Source organism: Notolepis coatsorum, assembly GCF_963971535.1.
Source record: "Notolepis coatsorum genome assembly, chromosome: 8".
Classification (NCBI taxonomy): Eukaryota; Metazoa; Chordata; class Actinopteri; order Aulopiformes; family Paralepididae; genus Notolepis; species Notolepis coatsorum.
In genome coordinates this window covers 82,134,167-82,161,461 of record NC_140172.1, presented here as the reverse complement: position 1 = coordinate 82,161,461, position 27,295 = coordinate 82,134,167, and the positions used below count along the sequence as shown (strand labels likewise).

Sequence of the window (27,295 nt, the reverse complement as noted above, 5' to 3'; positions counted from 1 at the left end):
CCGTGCCTCGGTTCTCGAGTTACATGGCGATATGTCAAGCGAGCGTCTTTTTACAGGCCGCGCGTCAAATGACCACGTCTGACTGTATACGCTCGAGAACTGACCAATCACTGCTGATGGCGAAAATGATTGGTCAGCGTTGTAGCCAACGAGTGTCCGCTTCCAATAGAGGGGAATAGAGGAAGTAGGTGAAAGTTGACGAGCGAAAATTTGTTATGACTGAATCTTCAGAACGCACAGAGGTGGATTATCATTTGGGATTTTCACGCTTTTAATTTTTTTGTGCACTGTTTACTAAAACCTTTCTCAAGCACTCATTTCTGAACGGATCTTTATAAAATGTGGACCTGTACTACATAAGACTTCAGGCTATGCAACCTCAGTGTTTTCCAGTTCATACCTCTATGCTGGAACTTAAAAACGGGAATCTGGCAACCACTAAAGAGAAATGTGAGTATACAAGTTCAACTCAAGTTCAAACCTCTGTTACTCTATTTTATTAGCACTTTAACCCTTTAATCGCCAAGGACGCCGTAACACGTCATTCTCCGCCATGCGTAATCTGCCAATGACGCCGTAACACGTCATTGAGATCAATATTTCAAAAATCTGTGATGGCAATCATATTTCACCCGTGGAGTCTTGAGATCCCCTGTTGATCTCCTCTCAACTCTCCAACGGTTCAAGAGCGCCATCTGGTGGCCGATTGGCGGATCGCCGAAAAACAGGAAATGAGCGGCAGGAACTGGTGCTCATCCATATTCGGTCGGGCCACTCGCTATCGCTCGCGGGACTCGAGCTCGACACAATGGATAGCGATCCGTTGCCAATAAGTCGATAAACAACATGATTTGGACGTATATACTATTATACAACCTGGAAATGGATCGCATATTTCAACATCCCATAATAGCAATCTTTTTGCTCCACGCTCATCGCCCAACGGCCCGAGGAGACTGGGGTAAGTTTCAGCGTTTATTATTACCGTGTTCGATACAAACTGCTCTGATGATCATATCACCCACACTACATGAATCATCTAACGTTGGCCACGGAATTATAAACAACCCCCCCCCCCATCCGGTCAACATCAGATGATGAGTAGTAACTTCTAGAAGCACGTACATTTGAAATTTTTTATCTGCTGCCGATCGCTATCAAACTGTATTTGATCATCAATATAATGCATTTAGGGCTATAAATCACGTTCTGCAGAATGCTGCAGAAAACGATAACATATTTATACTTTAGACCGTATTTTAGTATGAATATGTGAATGAAAAAGTAGAACGTTGCTACATCCTAAACGATAGATAATTGACGTTGAATGGGCCATAGTAATGTCAATTTAGCAATACAATTAAAAAAGTTATAGCCCTGCAAAGAAGGGGAACTTCTCCATAGACTAATAGAGCTGGCAGAGGATGGTATAAGGATGTACATAAGCGTGGCAGAGAAAGGGTTAAAGTGATTATCCTTTTTTGCTTTAGTAACTTCAGAATGTTACCTTTCAAAAGAGACCAGGCTCATGCATGTGCTATAAGTATAACGTATAAAGCTAAGCTTTGCAAAGAAAAGTATGCACACATATTTTCCCAACATCCAACACATTGTTAGTACATGTTGGTAAATGAGGAATAGTTGTCCCATAGGGACATAAGGTCATACGGTCTATAATATTATCAAATATATTAACACTTTCTTTGCCAGGCTTATGTACATCCTTATACCATCCTCTGCCAGCTCTATTTGTCTATGGAGAAGTTCCCCTTCTTTGCAGGGCTATAACTTTTTAAATTGTATTGCTAAATTGACATTACTATGGCCCATTCAACGTCAATTATCTATCGTTCAGGATGTAGGAACGTTATACTTTTTCATTCACATATTCATACTAAAATACGGTCTAAAGTATAAATATGTTTTTATCGTTTTCTGCACCATTCTGCAGAACGTGATTTATAGCCCTAAATGCATTATATTGATGATCAAATACAGTTTGATAGCGATCGGCGCGAGATAAAAAATTTCAAATGGACGTGCTTCTAGAAGTTACTACTTATCATCTGATGTTGACCGGATGGGGGGGCGGGTCGTTTATAATTCCGTGGCCAACGTTAGATGATTCATCTAGTGTGGGTGATATGATCATTAGAGCAGTTTGTATCGAATATGGTTAAAAAAAAAAGGCTGAAACTTACCCCAGTCTCCTCGGGCCGTTGGGCGATGAGCGTGGAGCAAAAATATTCCTATTATGGGATGTTGAAATATGCGATCCATCTCCAGGTTGTATAATAGTATATACGTCCAAATCATGTTGTTTATCGAGTTATTGGTAACGGATCGCTATCCATTGTGTCTAGCTCGAGTCCCGGGACCTATAGCGAGTGATCGGACCGAATTTGGATGAGCACCAGTTTCCGTTTCCGGTTTGGGCGATCCACCGATCGGCCACCAGATGGCGCTCTTGAACCGTTGGAGAGTTGAGAGGGGATCAACAGTAGATCTCAAGTCTCCGCGGGAGAAATATGATTGCGATCACAGATTTTTTAAATATTGATCTCAATGACGTGTTACGGCGTCATTGGCAGAATTAGCATGGCGGGGAATGACGAGTTAAGGCGTCCTTGGCGATTAAAGTGTTAACTGACCTTTTTTCAAATGAGTTGATACTAATTAGTTACCAATTCACCAATACAAATAAAATAACCATTGTAAACATTAGTACATTAGGAATAGTTGCAACTTTAGAATAATGTCCCAATAATCTCTATATAGAACATATAGAACTGTTATATAATCTTAAAAAATAAAAGAATAGAAGTCATAACTGCAGAACAAATCCAAACCGGTCTCCTGTCTGGAGAAGTACAGGACCTTTGCTCTGGAAAGGGGTTTATTTCACATACATACAAGGAGAAACCCTTGTAAGCTGGTCTCTCCCCCCCCCCCCCCCCAGCTGTGAATAACCCAAGTGTCTGGCAGTCTAAGATCGTGAAATTAGAAATGACCACATGGTAAATATGACTTAATAACCACAGCACTCGGGCGCCTCTGAAGTTCAATTTCAACTAAATATAGTGCGTATGCGATAGAGAGATGGATCTTTATTGATAATGAACATATATACAAATATGCATATAGAGGCCCACCATTATCAAAAGGATAAAAACAAGAAGAAAAAATAAGAAAGCTTACGGCTTATTTCCATTGCAGTCCTTCAGATGTCTGAGTAATATGTACTGGTGAGTGTATGCCTGGATGTGTGTAGGTGTATGAGAGTAAGAGTGCATGATACAAGATAAGATAAGATATTCCTTTATTGATCCCCTTGGGGAAATTCAGGCATCATAGCAGCATGGGGGGAGGGGGGGGGGTACAGGTAGTAAAAACAACACAGGCAGTGTAAACAATTAGGTCAATTTGGACAATATAATTTACTATCTAACTAGCTGAAGAAAATATTCACATTATTCACAGTGTCACATAAGGTGCAGTATGCATAAGGTAGTGTTATAATTTACTATCTACTGAGTATACATTATTTACAGTATTACAGTATCCACTGAAATATACATTATTCACAGTATCACAGTATCCACATAAGGTGCATTAAGCCTAAGGTAGTGTAGGTTGTCCTCCTTGGGTTCCTATAAGTCCCAGGTCAATGTCTGGTAGCAGTCGCTGTCGCTGCCCCCTGTTGTGGAGCCTGGAGGCTGCTAGTCGCTGCCCACTGTTGTGGAGCCTGATGGCCGCTGGTATGAAGGACTGTCCGAGGCGGTTAGTTGAGGGTCGGGGGGGAATGAGTCTGTGGCTGAACGAGCTTCTCATCTTGACTAGCTCGTCATAGAGGGGGTGGTAGGGGTTCTCCATGATGGCAGCCAGCTTCCTTATCATCCCCCTCTCTGCCATCACCTCAAGTCTAGGTAGCTCGACTCCCACCACGGAGCTAGCCTTCCTCACCAGCTTCTTGAGCTTGTTGGTGTCCCTTGAGTTGATGTAGCCTCCCCAGCATGCCACAGCATAGAAAAGGATGCTGGCCACTACAGACTGGTAAAAAGACTGCAGCAGTCTGTTGCACACATTTGCACACATGCACTTGTCAGAGCCTGTGGGTAAAGCGAGGGTGTGCCCACCATGCAGGGGGGAGGAAAACATAGGGAGATCAAATACAGTATAAAATAAAATACAATTAATGCAAATAAAAAATATACCCATCAAAACCTAATAAAATAACTCATTCAGCGCCAATCACGAATAAAGTCGGGTTATCTCGCCAGCGGTTGAGTGCTAAACCCGAGAAAAGTCAGGGTTTGGTCGTTTAATCTTTTTCCTTTGATCACCTTTCTACACTGTCCCCCGGAGCCTCCTGGCATAACGTTGGAATTGCAATGACGATCGAAATCTGCCAGGTGGCAGTGTCGCCTACCTTATGAACATCATGGGCCAGCTATTAGTGTGTTAGTACCGGCCCCACCACAGCCCCAAAACAACTAGGTAGTCGTTGTGAGCAGCAGTGAGCAGAACACGTTTGAGAATCGCGATCGCCTAGAGCGAACTATTGGATATTATGAAAAAGACTAAATGGATTATATGGATTATGATTATGGACGATAAGGTGCGTTTGTTGGACTAAGCACTACTGGTAAAACCTAAAACAACTATAATCAAATCGACCAATGAGGAAACCTATTCGGCTCCATGGTATTCTCCACTTGCACAAACGTGCGGGCAGCATATCCGGTTACTTCTACCATGTGTAGACTTCTTCCGGTCCCATCACAATACATAGACTTTAGTAACTTTTCTCCCGTCAATTAAACAACTTAATCGCCACTATTCTTTTTTTATTACGTTTAAAAATTATATTTGTTTGTATTGTTATCTGTTCACCATTCGTTTTATCGTTAGTATTGTCAATATGTTGATGTTTTACAAAAGGAAATGCGTGTGGACTGTGGAATTGTGGACAGGCTTCAGACAGAGGTAATGAAACTTTTGTATTATATTATAGAATGCAACAATCTATTTAATAAGCAAACGTTTGGCATAACGTATCGGCATAACATGATCAAATGTCTTCTGATTATCAAACAAGTCCATATGGGGGTCTAACAAACGCGATGGCGACAACACCAATTCATTGATCATGTCTCATAATATTAGCTAAATGCTAATATGGCTAACTAACCGTTTTTACATGAAATGCAGCCCAAAAACCTTAAAAGACCCTGCTGACAAACACACTTTACAAACGTTTGCTTATTAAATAGATTGTTGCATTCTATAATATAATAATACAAAAGTTTCATTACCTATGGTATGTAGAAACAAACCCTTTTTTACATGTTGTACTACAAATAGTGTCTGTCAAATGAGCCATACTATTGTCTCCATAGCATAATATAGAATATACAATAGCTCCACAAAGATCATGAAATATCGCGAAAACGGTCACGAAAAGCTGGCCCAGAGACGGCGGGAGTTAAAAAATTTATAAAATCAACTAAGATGAATCAAATATAATTAAACCCAGGTTCTGCTTCTCCTGATCCAGCTCTTTACTTTGCCTTTAAAAGAGAAATGGGGGCTTATTAACTGACTGGCTAACTATGAGCCTCTCAAAGTGCCATCTGGTGAATCTGGTACTTTATTCAGCGCCATTCCTTCATTCTTTCATATTCATGCCCTTCATCTTCCCCTTGTTTGTTGTGTGTGTGAGTGCATGCGTGTGTGTGCATTATGTGACTTTAATGTCCCCCTTTTATAATGGTGACCCTGCTCTTACAGTCGTGCTGTGCAGGAGGCGCAAGCCATTCTAGTGTGTTGGCAGGCCAGCTATCTGTCAATCTCACTGTAAATTATCGAAATATCTATCCATTAAAAACGTTTATCCCATCGAGTCTCTTAGTTACATCATTATTGTGCTGTCAGAACGGTCTCATATTTGTAGGTTAACTCTCATCTTGTTATCTGCCAGGAAATGCTTAGTTATGAAATGATCTAGTGTGATCTATGCATGAAAATTATAGCTTTTTTCAGCAGATCTTAGTTAGAAAAAGATTGTATAAGATAAGCAGTGTTGTTGTATTTATGTGAACTATTTCATCAAAGAATCTCTGGTCGAAACACAACTTTGTTTGCTTGGAGAGGAATGCTAAGTGGTTTTGTGTCGTCAGACTGCAGATCAGCTGTTGGCACGTGCCGATGCTGCCAAGGCTCTGGCCGAGGAGGCTGCCAAGAAGGGCCGGTCCACCTACCTGGAGGCCCAGGACATACTGACTAACCTCAGAGGTAAGATCCACCTACCTGGAGGCCCAGGACATACTGACTAACCTCAGAGGTAAAATCCACCTACCTGGAGGCCCAGGACATACTGACTAACCTCAGAGGTAAGATCCACCTACCTGGAGGCCCAGGACATACTGACTAACCTCAGAGGTAAGTCGCCACGGCCACCGCTGGCTGTCTGTCTGTCTAACTCAGGGGTTCCCAAAGTCTGGGTGGGTTGCGAATCGGGGTGGGTCGCGAGCCGCCGCGGGGGGGGGGGGGGGGGGTGTCACCAGATGATAAAAAATTTAAATTAAAATAAAATAATTATTTTTTTATGCAGTCAGGCCACTGAACTTAGAAGCAGGCCAGTGTTTCTAGTTGCACCAGCGCAATAGTTAGATAACCTAGGTGGGGAACAACCAGGAGATCACTGCAACTCACACAAGTTGGAGAACTATCTCTCTCTCTCTTTCTCTTGCTCTCACACACACACAAAGGGGACTGCATGTGATTGGTGGAGGCGGGACCCTTACAAAAAACTGCTAATCATTGACACATGCTAGCCTGTAATCCCCCCCAGAAAAATCTACTTTGCATTTGATATATTGCAAATATATGCCATCACACACACTGGCATTTAAAGGGTTAGAATTATTAAATGAATATGTGGTGTTATGATCAGTGCTGAAGTTGAATAAAAGATTGTATTTTTTATCAATTACAAAAAACCTGAATCCATAAAGATCTGTGTTGTTGCTAATCATACATATGCTAGCCTGTTTTTTTAACAATAATTTGTGATGCCATCACAAACACTGGCATTTAAAGGGTACAAATAAAAAAAATCCCTGCACCAGAATGCAGGAAATGAAGTCTTTGTAACAAAAAATGTCTTTGTGGGGGACCCCCAGACCCCCTGCTTAAAAAGTGGCCTGACTGGGGCTATATTTTGCACTATATTTCCTGGTCTGAATGATTTCCCCAGTCCGGCCCTGGTTAAAAGCCTCTAATGCTTATTAGTGTGTGTGCGTTTGAACATTTGCATGTTTCAACCATACATTTCCATTTATAAAAAAAAAATATATATATATATATATATTTCTCCTATAATAGTGGGGGTCGCGGCTCTCTGACACCGTTATTTGGGGGTCGCGGCCTGAAAAGTTTGGGAACCCCTGGTCTAACTGACTGAAGTAAGGGTACGCTGCATTTATAGCACAAGACAAAATGAGACTAATGCGGCGCAATAATTGTATAATCTCTTCATGATTGTTGGAAGCCAAAATCATAATTGAAACTTGGTTAATCGCCCAGCCCTACCACCACCACGCCTGTCCTTCTGGCAACCTGTCTGTCTGTCTGTCTGTCTGTCTGACTTTCTTTTTCTGTCTCACTAGTCCTGTTTCCATCCACATACTGTTATGCACATTTTGAAGTATCGCTTTAGAAAACTGAATGGAAACGTCAATATATGCTCAATAACAAAATATTTGCGAAGTAGGCAATAGTCTGATCACATTGCACAACAATTCTAAAGTGGATTTAAACTTTCTGAAAAAGAACTGCACTCTTGCTCCCATGTGATGTTAGGGGAGACCAGGAGCTATTGGAACATCTTCATTATAATGTATGCAGTCTATTGGGATATAATAGAACCCATTACAATACATTTATGGAATAACCAGATAATTCCCTGTTACACTTGCCTCCAGTCACTCCATATAAGACACCAGTTTATCACCCGTGTATCAGAATATTGGCCTCTCTTGGTTTGGAAAGCAAGAAATGCTTTTTCTGTCGCTGTGTATCCATCTATTTTTGTCTCTTTCTTTTTCTGTCACTCAGTCTCACTTTGTCTCTGTCTTTCTTTTCATCTCTCTCTCTGGAAATAGATAAATAGTTACAGTTAATATATTCGCAATGTAAACAAAAATGTAGTTGAGCTACAACGTGAAGTATCTAGTTAAAAAGAGTTATTTACATATGTTTGAATTTTTGTGAGATGTTTCAATTGTTTTCTCAGTCTCCTATCTTGGCATTCAAATTCTAGACTATCTATATAGTAGCTATAGTGATGTCATCATTAGAATGATCCTCCCTCAACATTCTCGTCGCAGCAGTGTGATTGGACACTTCAAAGGAGAAGTAATTTTATCCACGTCATCATTGGTTCTCTTTCCTCCCGACAGACTTTGATAAGAGGGTGAACGACAACAAGACGGCGGCTGAGGACGCCATGAAGAAGATCCCGGCCATCAACGCCACCATCAACGCCGCCAACGACAAGACCAGGCAGGCGGAGGCTGCGCTCGGCAACGCTGCCAACGACGCCCGCGAAGCCAAGGCCAAAGCCGAGGAGGCGGAGAAGATCGCCAGCGCTGTGCAGAAGGTAAGAAAACACTCCAAAGCTGAGCAACAATATGAGGTCCCAGTTAGCTTGATGTCTCGTGAGGAGAGTCATGCTTCTCCTACCAGTTAGCTTCATGTCTCATGAGAAGAGTCATGCTCTTCATACCAGTTAGCTTCATGTCTCATGAGAAGAGTCATGCTCTTCCTACCAGTTAGCTTCATGTCTCATGAGAAGAGTCATGCTCTTCATACCAGTTAGCTTCATGTCTCATGAGAAGAGTCATGCTCTTCATACCAGTTAGCTTCATGTCTCATGAGAAGAGTCATGCTCTTCATACCAGTTAGCTTCATGTCTCATGAGGAGAGTCATGCTCTTCATACCAGTTAGCTTTATGTCTCATGAGGAGAGTCATGCTCTTCATACCAGTTAGCTTCATGTCTCATGAGAAGAGTCATGCACTTCATACCAGTTAGCTTCATGTCTCATGAGGAGAGTCATGCTCTTCATACCAGTTAGCTTCATGTCTCATAAGGAGAGTCATGCTCTTCATACCAGTTAGCTTCATGTATCATGAGGAGAGAGTCATGCTCGTTATACCAGTTAGCTTCATGTCTCATGAAGAGTCATGCTCTTCATACCAGTTAGCTTCATGTCTCATGAGAGTCATGCACTTCATACCAGTTAGCTTCATGTCTCATGAAGAGTCATGCTCTTCATACCAGTTAGCTTCATGTCTCATGAGGAGAGTCATGCTCTTCATACCAGTTAGTTTCATGTCTTGTGAAGAGTCATGCACTTCATACCAGTTAGTTTCATGTCTTGTGAAGAGAGTCATGCTCTTCATACCAGTTAGCTTCATGTCTCATGAAGTCATGCTCTTCATACCAGTTAGCTTCATGTCTCATGAGGAGAGTCATGCACTTCATACCAGTTAGCTTCATGTCTCATGAGGAGAGTCATGCTCTTCATACCAGTTAGCTTCATGTCTTGTGAAGAGTCATGCTCTTAAATCAAATCAAATCAAATCAAATTTATTTATAGGGCCCGACAACACACGTTAATGTCCCCATGGGCCGTACAGGTCTTCTTTAAACAAGTCAAGAAGACAACATAACAATAAGTCAAGAACAGAACAAGAACACCATAGGGTCCAAACATTTTTTAGATGAATGCAAATAAATGAAAGAATGCAAGCACTCCCAGACATACCCCACGCGAAGGTAAGGAAAAACTCACTAAAACCTAACAATAGGGAAAAAAAAGCTCCACAGGCAATGTGGAGGAGAGAAACCTTAGAAGGGCCGTTCAAGGGGGGATCTCCCTTCTTAGATGTCGGTGATAGTAGTGTTGCAGACGGACAGTTGGTAAGCATGCACTCATGTGTGTGGTGAAACACAGATGAGTGCATGCAATAGCAACTGTACATTTTGAAAAATTAAAGATAGAGCTAATAGCGATAGCAACTGAACATTTTGAAAGATTAAAGATAGAGTTGATAGCGGATCTATTTGAGGCACAGGGGCGGCACAAGAGGGTCACGTCCTCCCCGTCTTAGTCACGGGACATTCAACACTCCGGTCGTTGCTCAGGGACAGCCGGAGACAGGGGGAAGGGGGGTGGCGCAGAGAGGGTCGCGAACTCCCCGACATCATCGCGGGACATCCGGCACTCCGGTCACCACTACGAGACCTCCGAAGACAGGGGGGCACGCAGAGGGGGTCGCAATCTCCCGGCCTTTGTCACGGGACGTCCAACACTCCGGTCAACACTCCAGGACAGCAAGTCATAGGAAGACAGGGAGACGGGACAGGCGTTAGACAGCTCATGAGATTGTAGTAGGCGGACATAGCAATAGATACAAGTGGTAGGCATATATGTGAATGGAGTAGATATATGAAGTAAGCGTATTATGTGAATAGAATAGAAGTACTTAACCCAGCAATGAAACCGCGTTGACTGTTAATCTGTTAACAGTCTGTTAATCAGTTGACAGGACCACGGACAGACGGCGGTGAATAACTGATCCAATGCCTCGGAGGTGCATGTAGAGCAGTCACTACAAGCTTGGCCAAGACCCCGAGGCATCCATCACCTTGGTCAGCGCCAGGAGACGGGTACTCAGAGAGAAGGGGGAGGGAGGGGGGGGGGGGGGGGGAGAGGGGGGGGGGGGGGAAGAGTTAGAGAGTTCCCATGTTTGTGGTGCTGCAAAGGAGCAGACATGTAGTACCCTGTAGTGCCATGTAGTGCCATGTAGTACCCTATAGTACCCCATAGTGCCATGTAGTACCCCGTAGTATCCTGTAGTACCCTGTAGTGCCATGTAGTACCCTGTAGTGCCATGTAGAGCTATGTAAGCCATGTAGTACCCTGTAATGCCATGCAGTACCAAGTAGTACTCTGTGGTACCATGTAGTACCCTGTACCCTAACTAAACTACCCTATAGTAAACTACCCAGTGGTACCATGTAGTACCCTGTACCATAACTAAACTACACAGATTAATCTAAAGGTCAGTCCCCGACCAGGTGAGATCAAGGTAGGTTGAAGGAGAGAGAGAAAAGATGAGTCTTAAGCAGGGATTTAAAAGCTTCGACAGAGCAGGCGCCCCTGATGACGGCAGGTAATTTGTTCCACAGGTAGGGAGCGCGGTAGACAAAGGCTCTGTGGCCGGCGGATTTCTTTTTAACCCTAGGGGTCGATAGAAGCCCCGCATTTTGTGAGCGCAGAGCACGAGCGGGCGAGTATCGGGAGATGAGATCAGATAGATAGAGCGGTGCAAGCCCATTTAAAATTTTGTAGGTGAGGAGTAGCACTTTAAAGTCAGAGCGGGCTTGGATAGGAAGCCAATGTAGGGCGGACAAAACTGGTGTGATGTGATCAAATTTTCTAGTTCTAGTTAGTATCCGTGCAGCCGCATTTTGCACGAGTTGAAGATTTTTGATGCTTGAATTAGGTAAGCCTGAAAAAAGTGCATTACAGTAGTCCAGACGTGATGAGACAAAAGCATGAATCAGGGTTTCAGCATCAGCCAGAGTTAAAATGGGGCGTATTTTTGCGATATTACGAAGATGGAAGAATGCAATTTTGGTGACATTTTTTATATGTGCATTAAATGAGAGGGAGGAATCAAAAATTACTCCGAGGTTTTTTATGGTGGAGCTCTGGGATACATGACAGGTATCAAAGTTGAGGGAGATGTCCTGAAACAGGCCTCTGTGGTTTGGGGGGCCAACAATTAACATCTCAGTTTTATCTGCATTAAGGAGTAGAAAGTTTTGCGACATCCATTTTTTGACGGCAAGCAAGCAGGCCTCAAGGTTTTGTAGTTGGGAGGAATCATTTGGCTTAATAGGTATATATAATTGGGTGTCATCAGCGTAAAAATGAAAGTTTATGCCAAATTTGCGTATGATATCGCCGAGGGGTAGCATGTAAATCGAAAATAGCAAAGGGCCCAGGACAGAGCCTTGTGGGACACCACATTGCACTGGGAGGGTCTCAGATGTTAAATCATTATAGACCACGCAGTGTGTTCTATCAGTTAAATAGGATTTAAACCAAGCTAGTGCGAGACCCCGAATGCCAACATGGTTCTTACCAGTTAGCTTCATGTCTTGTGAAGAGTCATGCACTTCATACCAGTTAGCTTCATGTCTCATGAGGAGTCATGCTCTTCATACCAGTTAGCTTCATGTCTCATGAAGAGAGTCATGCTCTTCATACCAGTTAGCTTCATGTCTCATGAAGAGTCATGCTCTTCATACCAGTTAGCTTCATGTCTCATGAGAAGAGTCATGCTCTTCATACCAGTTAGCTTCATGTCTTGTGAAGAGTCATGCTCTTCATACCAGTTAGCTTTATGTCTCATGAGAAGAGTCATGCTCTTCATACCAGTTAGCTTCATGTATTGTGAAGTCATGCTCTTCATACCAGTTAGCTTCATGTCTCATGAGAAGAGTCATGCTCTTCATACCAGTTAGCTTCATGTCTTGTGAAGAGTCATGCTCTTCATACCAGTTAGCTTCATGTCTCATGAGGAGAGTCATGCTCTTCATACTAGTTAGCTTCATGTCTCATGAAGAGAGTCATGCTCTTCATACCAGTTAGCTTCATGTCTCATGAGGAGAGCCATGCTCTTCATACCAGTTAGCTTCATGTCTCATGAAGAGAGTCATGCTCTTCATACCAGTTAGCTTCATGTCTCATGAGGAGAGTCATGCTCTTCATACCAGTTAGCTTCATGTCTCATGAGGAGAGTCATGCTCTTCATACCAGTTAGTTTCATGTATTGTGAAGAGTCATGCTCTTCATATCAGTTAGCTTCATGTCTTGTGAAGAGTCATGCTCTTCATACCAGTTAGCTTCATGTCTCATGAGGAGAGTCATGCTCTTCATACCAGTTAGCTTCATGTCTTATAAGGAGAGTCATGCTCTTCATACCAGTTAGCTTCATGTCTCATGAGGAGAGTCATGCACTTCATACCAGTTAGCTTCATGTATCATGAGGAGAGTCATGCTCTTCATACCAGTTAGCTTCATGTCTCATAAGGAGTCATGCTCTTCATACCAGTTAGCTTCATGTCTCATGAGAAGAGTCATGCTCTTCATACCAGTTAGCTTCATGTCTCATAAGGAGTCATGCTCTTCATACCAGTTAGCTTCATGTCTCATAAGAGAGTCATGCTCTTCATACCAGTTAGCTTCATGTCTCATAAGGAGAGTCATGCTCTTCATACCAGTTAGCTTCATGTCTCATGAAGAGTCATGCACTTCATACCAATTAGCTTCATGTCTCATGAGGAGAGTCATGCTCTTCATACCAGTTAGCTTCATGTATCATGAGGAGAGAGTCATGCTCTTCATACCAGTTAGCTTCATGTCTCATGAGAAGAGTCATGCTCTTCATACCAGTTAGCTTCATGTCTCATGAGAAGAGTCATGCTCTTCATACCAGTTAGTTTCATGTCTTGTGAAGAGTCATGCTCTTCATACCAGTTAGTTTCATGTCTTGTGAAGAGTCATGCTCTTCATACCAGTTAGCTTCATGTCTCATGAGGAGAGTCATGCTCTTCATACCAGTTAGCTTCATGTCTTATAAGGAGAGTCATGCTCTTCATACCAGTTAGCTTCATGTCTCATGAGGAGAGTCATGCTCTTCATACCAGTTAGCTTCATGTATCATGAGGAGAGTCATGCTCTTCATACCAGTTAGCTTCATGTCTCATAAGGAGTCATGCTCTTCATACCAGTTAGCTTCATGTCTCATGAGAAGAGTCATGCTCTTCATACCAGTTAGCTTCATGTCTCATAAGGAGTCATGCTCTTCATACCAGTTAGCTTCATGTCTCATAAGAGAGTCATGCTCTTCATACCAGTTAGCTTCATGTCTCATAAGGAGAGTCATGCTCTTCATACCAGTTAGCTTCATGTCTCATGAAGAGTCATGCACTTCATACCAGTTAGCTTCATGTCTCATGAGGAGAGTCATGCTCTTCATACCAGTTAGCTTCATGTCTCATGAGAAGAGTCATGCTCTTCATACCAGTTAGCTTCATGTCTCATGAGAAGAGTCATGCTCTTCATACCAGTTAGTTTCATGTCTTGTGAAGAGTCATGCTCTTCATACCAGTTCGTTTCATGTCTTGTGAAGAGTCATGCTCTTCATATCAGTTAGCTTCATGTCTTGTGAAGAGTCGTGCTCTTCATACCAGTTAGCTTCATGTCTCATGAGGAGTCATGCACTTCATACCAGTTAGCTTCATGTCTCATGAAGAGTCATGATCTTCATACCAGTTAGCTTCATGTCTCATGAGGAGTCATGCTCTTCATACCAGTTAGCTTCATGTCTCATGAAGAGTCATGCTCTTCATACCAGTTAGCTTCATGTCTCATGAAGTCATGCTCTTCATACCAGTTAGCTTCATGTCTCATGAAGAGTCATGCTCTTCATACCAGTTAGCTTCATGTCTCATGAAGTCATGCTCTTCATACCAGTTAGCTTCATGTCTCATGAGGAGAGTTATGCACTTCATACCAGTTAGCTTCATGTATCATGAGAAGAGTCATGCCCTTCATACCAGTTAGCTTCATGTCTTGTGAAGAGTCATGCTCTTCATACCAGTTAGCTTCATGTCTCATGAGGAGTCATGCTCTTCATACCAGTTAGCTTCATGTCTCATGAAGAGAGTCATGCTCTTCATACCAGTTAGCTTCATGTTCATGAGAAGAGTCATGCTCTTCATACCAGTTAGCTTCATGTCTTGTGAAGAGTCATGCTCTTCATACCAGTTAGCTTCATGTCTCATGAAGAGTCATGCTCTTCATACCAGTTAGCTTCATGTCTCATGAGGAGAGTCATGCTCTTCATACCAGTTAGTTTCATGTCTCATGAGGAGAGTCATGCTCGTCATACCAGTTAGTTTCATGTCTTGTGAAGAGTCATGCTCTTCATACCAGTTAGCTTCATGTCTCATGAGAAGAGTCATGCTCTTCATACCAGTTAGTTTCATGTCTTGTGAAGCGTCATGCTCTTCATATCAGTTAGCTTCATGTCTTGTGAAGAGTCATGCTCTTCATACCACTTCATGAGTCAGTTTTCTTGCACTTGCACAAAGGTTGTCTTTTCCATGTACAAAACAATGGTTGCTATGTTACAGGCAGCCATGTTAGAAGATGGAGAACTACACAAACATTCTGTGCAAGGCCTCTATTCATCGTCTATGGAGCAGCTTCAGACTACCTGATGACATCACAAGTTTGAGTTTTAGAAGAGTTGTGAAGCAGTTATACCTGATAACACAAGTTTGAGTTTGAGAAGAGTTGTGAAAGAGTTGTTCATGTTCACTAATATCTTTCGATTGTCTGAGACCATAAAAACAACATGTATGACATCTTAAATTGGGTGTAGTTCCCCTTTAAGCCTTCCAGGTGAAGATTCAAGAGATTTTTTCGACACATAACTAGGGCTGACCTTTGAAGCTTTTTTTGGCAATCGAAGCTTCGGGCAGAGCTTCGATTTTAATTCGAAGCTTCGAGATTTTTTTTTTAATATATAATTTTTTTTTTTTTTTTTTTTTTTTTTTTTATCTTATGTTGTGGGACTTGTACAGCACTTTGGTAAACTTTGTTGTTTTTAAATGTGCTCTATAAATAAAGTGGATTGGATTAATTAATTAAGTAGCCCTCACAGCCAACGACATGACATTACATAATTATGTTGCAACCTTTGTCTATCAAGCAAACAATTATATTATATTTAATTTATAATTTATAATTATATCAGACAATGCACCTACAAAAGCAGATGATTACAATTAAATTAGCCAACTTGGTAACACATTAGTCATAGCAGCATAGGCATAGCCTTATTAATGTTTTGTGTGGCGTCGCCGTCGTGTACAACGATACTTATGTTTTTTAGGTGATTTGACAAAGTTGTTGTAGAGTTGTGATATGCCATTTTCTTCTGGCATATCTGGCACTCGGCTTTTTTGGCATTGTCTTTGCATATTTTAAAGTGTAACCACACGTCTGATGACTTCTTCGTCGACATGTCTGCTGCACATGTCCTTGTTGTTTTCAACACAGATAATCTCCACGTGCTTGTTGTAGAGAGGTGGAGTCGAGGCGCCGCTTACTTTCGTTTCATTGGAATGGAGGCGCAAGATTTGAGGCAATTTTTTTTAATATATATATATATATTTTTTAAACTTCGATTTATTTTTTTATGTTCGAAGCTTGTGCCATCAAACGAAGCTTCGAAGTATTTAAGACAGCCCTACACAACACATGTACACGAGACATGTAGTGAAATGAAGGTGGCCATGCCCGCAGGGGGCGAAATTAAAGCCCGCCACCCGCCATTTGCGGGCAGTTTTTACGTTTGGCGCCTCCCACTAATAATTATAATTTTTTTTAATCAAAAAAAAGTTGGCAGGTAAGAAATATGCTTGGCGGGTAGATTCTTCCCATCTACCCGCCACTGGCCGGTGAGTCAAAAAGTTAATTTCGCCCCCTGCATGCCCGCCTTGATTGTGCAAAAAATACAAATAATAATAAAATACAATATAATAGACATGATAAAAAGTACTAAGATAAAATAGTACTTAGTACTAAAATAGTACATTCTCAGAATGATTCCTCAAAATTCTATCTCGGAATTCTAGAACTGCGTAGGTTTTCGGTGAGCAGTTGGCATTATTTTCTTTCATTCATCATTAGAATGTTGTCATCGTGTCAGAGTGAACCCTCTATTCTCTTCTTCTGTGGTGCGGCAGGGTTCAGCGAAGACCAAGGAGGATGCAGAGAAGGCCTTCCAGGACACGAACAAGCTGGACAACGAGGTCAACGACATGATGGAGCAGCTGACCACCGCAGAGCAGGAGCTGGCCAAGAAGAAGGCCGCGGCCGACCAGGACATGATGATGGCTGCTATGGTAACTGCTTCCCAATAGTACATCCAACTGTGTGCTTCAATCCACAACATAAGAAATTAGCCAATTTTGGGGGCATTCATGAGTTGTGCCCCAATAGAGGATCTCTGGTCATATGAAGATGTTCTATATATGATCTATGGATAATCATTAATTTGGTCTTTTAAAGGTTCTTAAAAACTATTATGTATATATGCCACTGACATTCATCATTCGGGAAATTATTATATTATATTTTTATTATATTAAGTGTTTTTTCAGCCTATATTTTGTGTTTAAATTTGTTTCAAACTGTATTTTAAAACATTTTCATGGGTTATTTTGAGTACATACTTTAATATTAGTCTATTTACTGTAAATGTAAAAGCTATAATTGGCACAATCTGATTTCAGATTCAGATTCAGAATTTTTATTTGCCACATGGAAGCAATACAATCATACAGTTTTCATACAAAATCATAAATAGAGTTCTACCATGGGCAAAAGGAGCAGGAAGAAGAATAAATCTTATGGTTACCTGCCCCCTATTTTTAAACTAAACAAGTATCAGTTTCATTTTTTCATTTCAAACCATACAACCTATACAATACAAGACAACCACAAAACAACACTACAACCACCACAAAACAATAGACAACAGCAAGAACAGACACCATCCATGGTCCGAAAATTGGGATGGAAGAAGCCAATCCTGTGAACTTCCATTCCCCACACCCCGGCCATCACCCTCTACATACAACATGTAACACAGCTCCGCTTCCCACATCCCCCGACATCTCAACAAGACATACATGAGTCTGACCCGTCAATACATATTTTATATACATACTCCTTTTAATGCCAAACATCATGTTCATCCTCCTCCTTATACCTTTCCAATATTCCTTTTTTTAACTTTCTTTTAAACTGGTATATGTTTTTACTCAGTTTAACGTCCTCGTCCAATCCATTCCATAATTTTACTCCACAAACAGATATACACATAGATTTTAGAGTGGTTCTTACACCCGGTTGCTGGAGTTTCTGTTTCCCTCTAAGATTATAATTCCTGGTTCCTACCCTCTCAGTGAACCGATATTGGATGGGGGTTGGAAGAGAGTTATGTGAAGCTTTGAACATAATTTCGGCAGTTTTGATCAAGTCCCATAATTTAAAAGCTGATGCTTGTAAAAACAATGGGGTAGAGTGTTGGTTGTACTTAGCACTGTACACAATCCTTATGGCCTTTTTTTGCAGAATATAAAGAGGTGATATATTGGAACGATAAGTATTACCCCATACTTCCAGACAATAATTTAAATATGGGACTACAAGTGCATGGTAGAGGATGAGAAGTGACCTTTGGTTGACAAAATTCTTGGATCGAATGGATTGGATTCCAAATGCCAGAATGTCAGAATTGTATCACCTTTTAGGAATCTTGTGTCTTTTCTGGCAGTCATTTAGAATTTTCCCATTTAAAACGCCTTTTATTGGGTCAAATTATTTGGCCACCCCTTCTGAGATGGTGATTACATCCTAAAGAAGGTGTGTACCAAATTTGGTGCTTTTATCCGTCATGGAACGCAGGTGATTGATTGAGTGAAAATGTTATTAACAGATTGCAGAATGGGTACAATACAGTACAGCTCAATACACGCAATTGTTAAGGGGATGCAGACCAGAGAAAGACTTGCGTCTTGTTTACATCAGGGTCCCCCATTTTCAATTCATAATGAATTGTAAGTAAGGGTGCAATTAGCACCGTGCAATCCATTCTTTGTGGATCTAGCCCTAAGGTCTTGGGGCATGTTTTAGTTAAAACATCCCCATTTCATGTACATTTATTTGAATTGCAACTCTGCACTGTGCATTCACATCCAGAGACCAACACTAAAGATGGCAGCAACAACAAAGAATTGCTGCAAAATAAACCATACATTTGTTGTTTAAAATAATAATAATTTTTTTTAATAGAATAGAAATACTTTTATTATCCCGATGGAAATTTGACACTAAATCGCTCACATTAAACATTTAGACTAGGGGTGCACCGATATGAAAATTGGCCACCGATACCGATACCGATTGTTCAACTAACACAATCGGCCGATACCGATACCGATACCGATAATTGTGGCAAAAAATAAGTATTTTTAATTTTTTTTAATATTTTTTTTAATATTTTTTTTTTATTTTTTTTTATTTTTTTTAATGAAACTACTGTATATTTGTATGTGTGTTTGTATTTGTAGGCCTCTTTACTTACTTAAAAAAGGAAACATCAAGAAATATGTTTATGGTATCACTGATCCCTCTCCCAGTATCGTCTGGCGGCCTGCAGAGGGATACTATTTTCTCAACCAGAGCTTTCAACCAATGCAATGGAACCATTCTGGCGGCCTGCAGCGGGATACTATTCTCTCAACCAGAGCTTTCAACCAATGCAATGGAACCATTTTGATTGACAGTCGATTCGGCCAATTACGCCACACCGCTAGCACCCACCTCCTGCTTACCACCAAGCGTTTATTCATTTTTCTACTTCGGGGCATGCCGCCATTGATGATCTGCTTGCGAGAATGCGAGTCAAACTCAGAACCACAACAAGCTAATACGTTAGCTGCCCGGCAGTGCCCGCCGACCAGCGCGCTCCACAGGATGGCCAAACGAGACACAATGATTTTACTGCAACAAATGTTATAATAAAACAAAGCCTTTCTATACATTTGTCTGGTTGAAAACTTTATTAACAGATTGCAGAATGTGTAGTTGTGTACGGAATGAGCAACGGAATGTAACTGAGCTATGCACGGCTTGCTTGCTATCTTCGGGTAAATACTATGCTGATGTAATTGAACGTGTAACTAACTATAATAACGTTAATGCCACAAAACGAATGTTTGTGTCATTTTAACAGCAGATACTTTCTTAAATGCCATCCTCCCGACAGAGCGGTGTTGATGGGGAGCTCTGATGGATTCGCTTGGTTGTGTTATTACTATGCATTGAACAGCTAACCGAAAGCTAGGGTTAACTAATGTTAAAGGTTTAGCCATAACGTTACGTTGGCTAAAGTTGGGGCTATTCTTAATCCAGTAATAATGGCTGCAGACCTGCAAGCAAAGTACAGCAAGTTGGCAAAGGAGTATTCCAACGTAAATCACATTTTCACCAGTAACGTTAGTCTTCTGCCTCCCGGCTATGAACGGACTCGGAGTAATGCCTTGCTGCTATGGGTAATAATAATATGCTGATGTTATTGTCCGTGTAACACTAACTATATAACGTTAATGCCACAAAACGAATGCCTTGTTAATCATAAATAGTAACTTTGATGCAGTAGCTTGTGTGTGTGTGGGGGGGACGGCGGCCGTTGTGCAGGTGGGTCGCGAGTGAACGTTTTTTTTTTTTTGCCTTTTGACGCTACACAAATGGATGGTTAGTTATCGGCGACTGCTATCGGCACATTTGAGCTTATCGGCCGATAGGCCGATAGCAGTCAACAAGGCACTTATCGGCCGATACCGATACCCGACCGATATATCGGTGCACCCCTAATTTAGACAGAACAAGTCATGAATAAGAATAACAAAACAAATTTCCTAAGAATAGAATTAAATAAATACAGTAAAAATATACTGAAGTCTACAGTAGGTGTAATATTACACAGTGTTGTTTCAAAAGTAAGAGTCCAGGAAGATGGTAACTGTCACTCTGTGCTCAGTGATGCAGTGAGGCACAGTGATGCATTGTATTGTCTGATGGCTGTCGGAATGAAGGACTTCCTGTGCCGTTCAGTGCTGCATTTAGGTAGTGTGAGCACTGAACACATGCTCTTCCTGTCAGCCAAGTCTGTGTATAGTGGGTGGGAGGGGTTTTTCTTGATGGCCTGGAGCTTAACACTTTCAGTGCCCAGCAGGGGGCGCACATTTAGTGCTTGAATGCCCACCATCCACTACAATGTTAGCATTAATATCGCCTAATCTATGTTTTAAATTATGGCTATGTGTCTAATCTGCCCGTCGCATTATCAATGACCCATTTCCAGTCAACATTGTCGAAGCGGATTGTTTTTTTATCGGTTCATTTCCGTTTTATAGCATTTTGAAAAGCCCAACGCTAGATTATCGATAGTATATTATGTGTACGTGTGCACGCTGGTGCCGCGAGCTGAAAATCGATTCTCTCAGTTCCTGATCGCTCTTACAGTCAAACAGCCATATCACATTATAGGGGAAAAGCTTATATCTCCGTGAAAACGGGTCTGATTATCCTAAGACTGGTCAAATAGATTCCTTATCTGAGATCAGATGGTATCCAAATGGATTATTCCAATTCCTGATATCCATTCCAAAAATCTATCCTTTTATTGATCCCACGCGTATACTGTAAAACACAGTAACCACGCTGTGCTGAGGGTCCAGCATGAAGCTGATTGGCTCCGGTTACATGCGTGAGAAGTAAAATGTGGAGTCCGGGTTTTTTTTTCTCATGCATTTTCATTGAGTCCAATCCAAAAGGGTGAATTACCTTTTGTGAACAGGCTTTCACATGTTATCCTTGCTTGTACCCCTTGTTTTTATACTTTTGTATAAATTGTATGTACTAAATAAAAATCAAATCAATATTTAGCCAAAATATGTTGCAAGAACAACAAAAAAAGGATGTATATATATTATAATTTTTTTATTTATTTTTTGCCACTGTCACCTACCCACGACCCCACTTTGGGTCGTGACCCGTAGTTTGAGAACCGCTGCACAAGTGATGGTCTGGAAAACTGACACTGATCATGTCATCTTCCCCAGGCTTCGGACAACGCTAAGGAAGCAGAAGACAATGCTCGCAAGGCCAAGAGCGCAGTGAAGACTGTGCTGAGTACCATCACCGCGCTGCTCCAACAGCTGGGTAAGCTCCACTTCACACTTGATAGAGCAATAAAAACAAATATGAAGACGATTGTTTGTAGGGCTGGGCAATATCAACCTTTATACTCGAAAAGACAATTGAGGTCATCCTCATTTTCGCCACTGTCGTGTTCATATGGTTGTGATCCACTCAACAGGTAGCGATTTCTAAATGAGATTAGATTCAAATGTATTGTCATATAATGATACAGCACAATACACCATCCAACCAGAGTGGATAAATGAATTAACGTTAAATAAAATAAAAAGGTTGTGTAACCAAGAGGTTTGAACCTGGGACCATTGGATCCAGAGGCAGCGGCACTAACCAGTTGAGCTAACGGTCCGACGTTAACTGTTACTGACTAATCCATAGTTTACACTTGTCAAGAGCCAATTGCGCTTGTCGTCCAGTATTGGCATTAATGAATCAGATGTCATGCTAATATGTCATGTTCTACAGTAGGACTTACTACTATGATACCCATTAAAACAAGTAATTCGAATAATAGAAGCCTACTTAGCTGGAACGATTCATTTCAAACGTATACAGTGCGTGTGTGCGCTCGCGCGCTGAGCCTTTCTCCACGCATTATGTTTACCTCCGCCAGTAACGCCCCCCCCCCCCCCCCCCCCCCGTTGATGACGGAGACGGTGGAACGTTGGTTCTGCTTAAATAGGTGTAAACGCGGGCTGGTTCGCCAGAGAGCACCAAGGTTCAGAGGCTCCAGTACGGAGCTGGAGCTAGAACCAAAGCCCTGGCGGTGTGAAAGGGCTATCATTGGCTACAACCCTGTCCAATAATTTTCGAGATCGCCAAATGATTGACTGAACTAGAGCCCCAAAAGTCGGGAGTAGTATTTGTGCAATACTGTGTACTTCGCATGTACTTCCGTATACTCGAGAACCGCTGAACGGATTTTGTCACCTGAAAGGGCTATCGACAGGCAACAAATGGGGCTTTAATTCGATATATATATTGTATTAAAAAATATGTAAAAAATTTAGCTAATTGTCGGAAATTGGTTTTAAGCCATAAATATTGAATCAGATTTTATTTCTATAAAAAACAGAATTTAAAAGTGAATTTTATCCTGTGGTTTAAATGCGTTAAAAAAATGAAAAATAGTGCTTGAAAATGTACTTGAAAGTCCTTGAATTTTATTTTGCAATGTCTGTGGGAACACTGTCTATAGCACCTTTAAAAAGAGTTACATTCGATTTGAAATAGATTTTGTACAAAATGTGGCATGAAAAACGTCCTCCTCTGTCCTCCAGGCAACATCGACAAGGTGGACCTGAGCAAACTGAACCAGATCGACGAGTCCCTGAAGATGGCCAAGGGCAAGATGGCCGACAGTGAGCTGGACCGCAAGCTAACGGAGCTCAGCGACGTGGCGAGGAGCCAGGAGGAGATGATCACAGACTACGACCGGCAGATCCTTGAGATACATGGCGACATCGCCAACCTCAACGACATCAAGAACACGTTACCCGACGGCTGCTTCAACACCCCGTCACTGGAGCGGCCTTAACCTCTGACCCCACCCCACTATAACTCCCCCTTTTTACTCTCCATGCATCCTCCTCCATCCCTCTCTCACCACTCCTTTCCACATCTTAACACTCGGGCAACAAAGATGCCACGTTTTTACCAAAACAATGTTTTTTTTATTTTTTTTTGCAAGACACAAAAGGCAATTTCAAATCACATGCATGGTCGTTAAAGAAAAGAGAAAAGAAGCAGCTTTTTTTGGGTCTTTTTGTTTTGTGTGTTGTGCGTTATTTCTATATGCGGTAATGCAGTAAAAAAAAAATAGAAAAAAGAAGAAAAAAAGTTAAATGAACTATAAAGGGCAGGTTCACGTATGTTGCAGCCCAAGTGCAGAGGTCGCCGTACCTCTCACGAGTTTAACGAGAAATAAAGAGAGAAATAAACCACCTCTGCACCACCTTCAGACTGTCATCATGTTCCACTACGCAGAGGAAAGGTTCTGTCCGCCATCTTGTGTCCTCCTGACCTCACCAACCACAGAAAGAACCCACATCAAAATGTCCTTAATCTTCCAAAAAACTGCACACGTACAAATTCTACTTGTACATGTCAACATATTATCTGATATGGTACATCTTAACGAGTCATCTACCCCCCCCCCCCCCCATTGCGATACACCTAATTATGTCAGGCTTTGGTTTTTGTCTGTGAGTTCTGTGTTTTTTTGTTTTAGCTAGGTATTATCGTGCAACTTCCGATTTACAATACTGTATTGTGCCATCCTTTTTGGTGTTAACCAAACCACGTTTCTCAGAAACTCACGCAGTGAAGGAATCCACTATTTTTTCATATTTTTTTCTTTCCGTTTTGATTTGCCTCCATTCTGCTCCCAAAGCTAACATGGCGGGCGTCAAACAAGCGGGGAGAACATGTGTTCCTGTGTCAACACTCTGCCCACACCTGCAACTGAAAAGCTGTTCAATAGATCTTTTTAATTTTTTTTTAATGGCTCTGATATTTGAGATCACCCCAATGGAACATCAGTTCAATGCCATTTTATGTCCTTCATTTGTTTTTGTAACACTACAAATCATGTAATTTTTTTTATTTATTTTTTTAGCTGCTGCTTTTATTACAGGTGTACTGCAGAAAACACATTAACATTTTATAAAAGGCAAAAAAATCAACACTATGCAACTATGTACATTTTGCGTAGCGAGACTTTATCTGATACACTGGTGCTAATTATTTTTCAAATGTTATATTTTTGTGTGAATGTTTTTTATGATATGATATATAGAGTGAGGAATTGTTATTTTGTGTAAATATATGACTAAATGATTCAGGACTGGCTGACTTTTTATCATCCCCTCAAGACCCAACAGCCACATAGGTTACATCACAAAAGAAAATCTACTGAAACATCCACATAATATATAAATATATATGATAACTTCTGTGGTATAATATGCTTGCTTGTATACATGGCTCAGTGTTGTCGCCTCATAGCTATGCCATTATTTCATGTGCGTTTCTTTTGATTGTCTGTGGGTGGTCACAAGTTAATTGACACTTTTTTTTTTTTGTAACAAGAACCTTTTCCCTGTGTCTTGACAACGACCGGGACTTGACCTTTTGTGTAAAGAGTGGCTTCTACCCAAGGGGCCATGCGCCTTAACGTTTTCATATTACTGAATTTATTACACTTGACTCCAAGGAAAATAAGCTTGGTCACAAGTTGCTAGTTAACCATTTCTAATTAGTGTTTTGTGCCTTAATATATGGTCGTTTATATTCACATCACTCCTATCGAGAGCTCTAATGTTTATTGCACACATTTCATACATCCTTGCCCTCATTGTTGTCCATTACATTTCAGTAGAGAAGCAGGGACTTCTGCCACTGGCCTCAGTTCAGCCACCACTGGCCTTCCTGCCTGGGTTCAGAGCAGCCACCGCTGGCCTTGCTGCCTGTGTTCAGATCACGCACCGCTGGCCTTGCTGCCTGGTTCCAGATCAGCCACCACTGGCCTTGCTGCCTGGGTTCAGATCAGCCACCGCTGGCCTTGCTGCCTGGGTTCAGATCACGCACCACTGGTTTTGCTGCCTGGGTTCAGATCACACACCGCTGGCCTTGCTGCCTGGGTTCAGATCAGCCACCACTGGCCTTGCTGCCTGGCAAACCATTGGGTCCAGATCAGCCACGCTGGCCTCGCTGCCTGGCAAACCACTCGCCTTAAACCTGACATCTCCCCTGGATAGTGGATACCAGACACATTCATTCTAGATTCTCCCATCACCATCTTCTTTTATCCCTTTGAGGCGTGAGCTTCTTAAAAGGTTTCCCCTCACAGTCGAGGCCTTGCATGGAATGTTTGTCTAATTCTCTTTCTTCCAGCATCGCTGCCTGGAACCACTTTCAAAAGAAAATGCGTACTTTCTGTGTAGTAGGTAGAGTAGGTGAAACACTGACATCACTGTCCTACTGTGACTCGTTTACAAGATCCAGTAATAAGACACCAAATTGTGTTTTTATGATAGTTTCTCATATATATATCAACACATAGCTCCCCTTGTCTCTTCCATTGCCATGTATAAAACAATGGTTGCTATGTTACAGGCAGCCATGCTGGAAGACGGGTGAACTACACAACATACTGTGCGAGGCCTCTATTCATTGTCTATGGAGACTTAAGAATGTTAGAACGTAACGGTTTCCAATAGTCTGCAGCCATTGTGACATCATTAGAATAATTTTTATGAGATTATTCACCATGCTTTTGTTATGTTTCGTTTCATATCCAAGCTAGACGTGTATTCCTGGTTGTATCAATGATATGGCAGGGACTACCAATCAACCAACTATCTTGTGAACAATCTTTGGTATTTTTTTTTTTTTTGTGCAGTCTGACCCCCCCCCCCCGTCAGGGTGTGCAGCACATATACACACTTGATGTATAAAACAGTATTTCTAATTTATAATGTATCAAATATTTGTGTTATGTTCTTTTTAGATGATGGTGTATGTGTTGCACATTCTCTTCGTGGCCATTGGCTGCGGAGGATTTGTTAAGCCTCGCCCCCTCTCACAATACCATGGCAACGTTTTATTTACACTACTTGTGAGGACATCGGAAAGCACTGTTTGTTCCCATTCTACCTGTAAATCCAATCGTAACATTTGAATAATAAAAATTATTACAGGAACCAGTCTGGTTGGTGTGTGTTCTTTTTTTTATTTGTTTTTGTCAGAACATCGATCTCTCCAGATCTAAACCTTTTGTTTTTAAATCGTCAGTATGACGGAAGGTCAAACACTCATAATATGTGCTTTAAGTGCAGACTTTCAGCTTTAATTTGAGGGTATTTACATCCAAATCAAGTGAACGGTGTAGGAATTGCAACAATTTCTCTATGTGCGTCACCCCTTTTTAAGGGACCACAAGTAATTGGATAATTGGCTGCTCAGCTCATGGCCAGTTGTGTGTTATTATTTAAATTACACGATGCAGGTAAAAAGATAAGTCTGGTATTTGCATTTGGAATCTATTGCTGTCAACGCTCAATAGGATGTCCAAAGAGCTGTCGCTATGAGTGAAGCAAGCCACCATTAGACCCATCAGAGGCAAAAACATTAGGTGTGGTCAAATCAACTGTTTGTTATTCTTAAAAAGAAGGAATGCACCAGTGAGCTCAGCAACACCAACTGACCTGGAAGACATCGGAGAATAACTGGTGGATGATGGAATTCTTCCCCTGGTGAAGATGAACCCTTCACAACAGTTGGCCAGATCAAGAACACACCAGGAGGTAGGCATATCTGTGCCAAAGTCAACAATCAAGACAAGACCACTGG

General features: G+C 41.5%; 1 protein-coding gene across 1 annotated transcript in view; it reads left to right on the top strand.

The window, feature by feature from the left end:
* Window positions 1-26,642, top strand: part of lamc1 (laminin, gamma 1) — a 161,307-nt gene extending 134,665 nt beyond the window's left edge. The window contains exons 24-28 of the mRNA XM_084320745.1: window positions 6,180-6,294; window positions 8,463-8,662; window positions 16,900-17,058; window positions 21,847-21,946; window positions 23,224-26,642. Of these exons, the coding sequence (XP_084176871.1) occupies window positions 6,180-6,294; window positions 8,463-8,662; window positions 16,900-17,058; window positions 21,847-21,946; window positions 23,224-23,480 (831 nt within the window). The 3' untranslated portion in view covers window positions 23,481-26,642. The remainder of the gene's footprint in view (window positions 1-6,179; window positions 6,295-8,462; window positions 8,663-16,899; window positions 17,059-21,846; window positions 21,947-23,223) is intronic.
* Window positions 26,643-27,295: the final 653 nt, after the last annotated feature.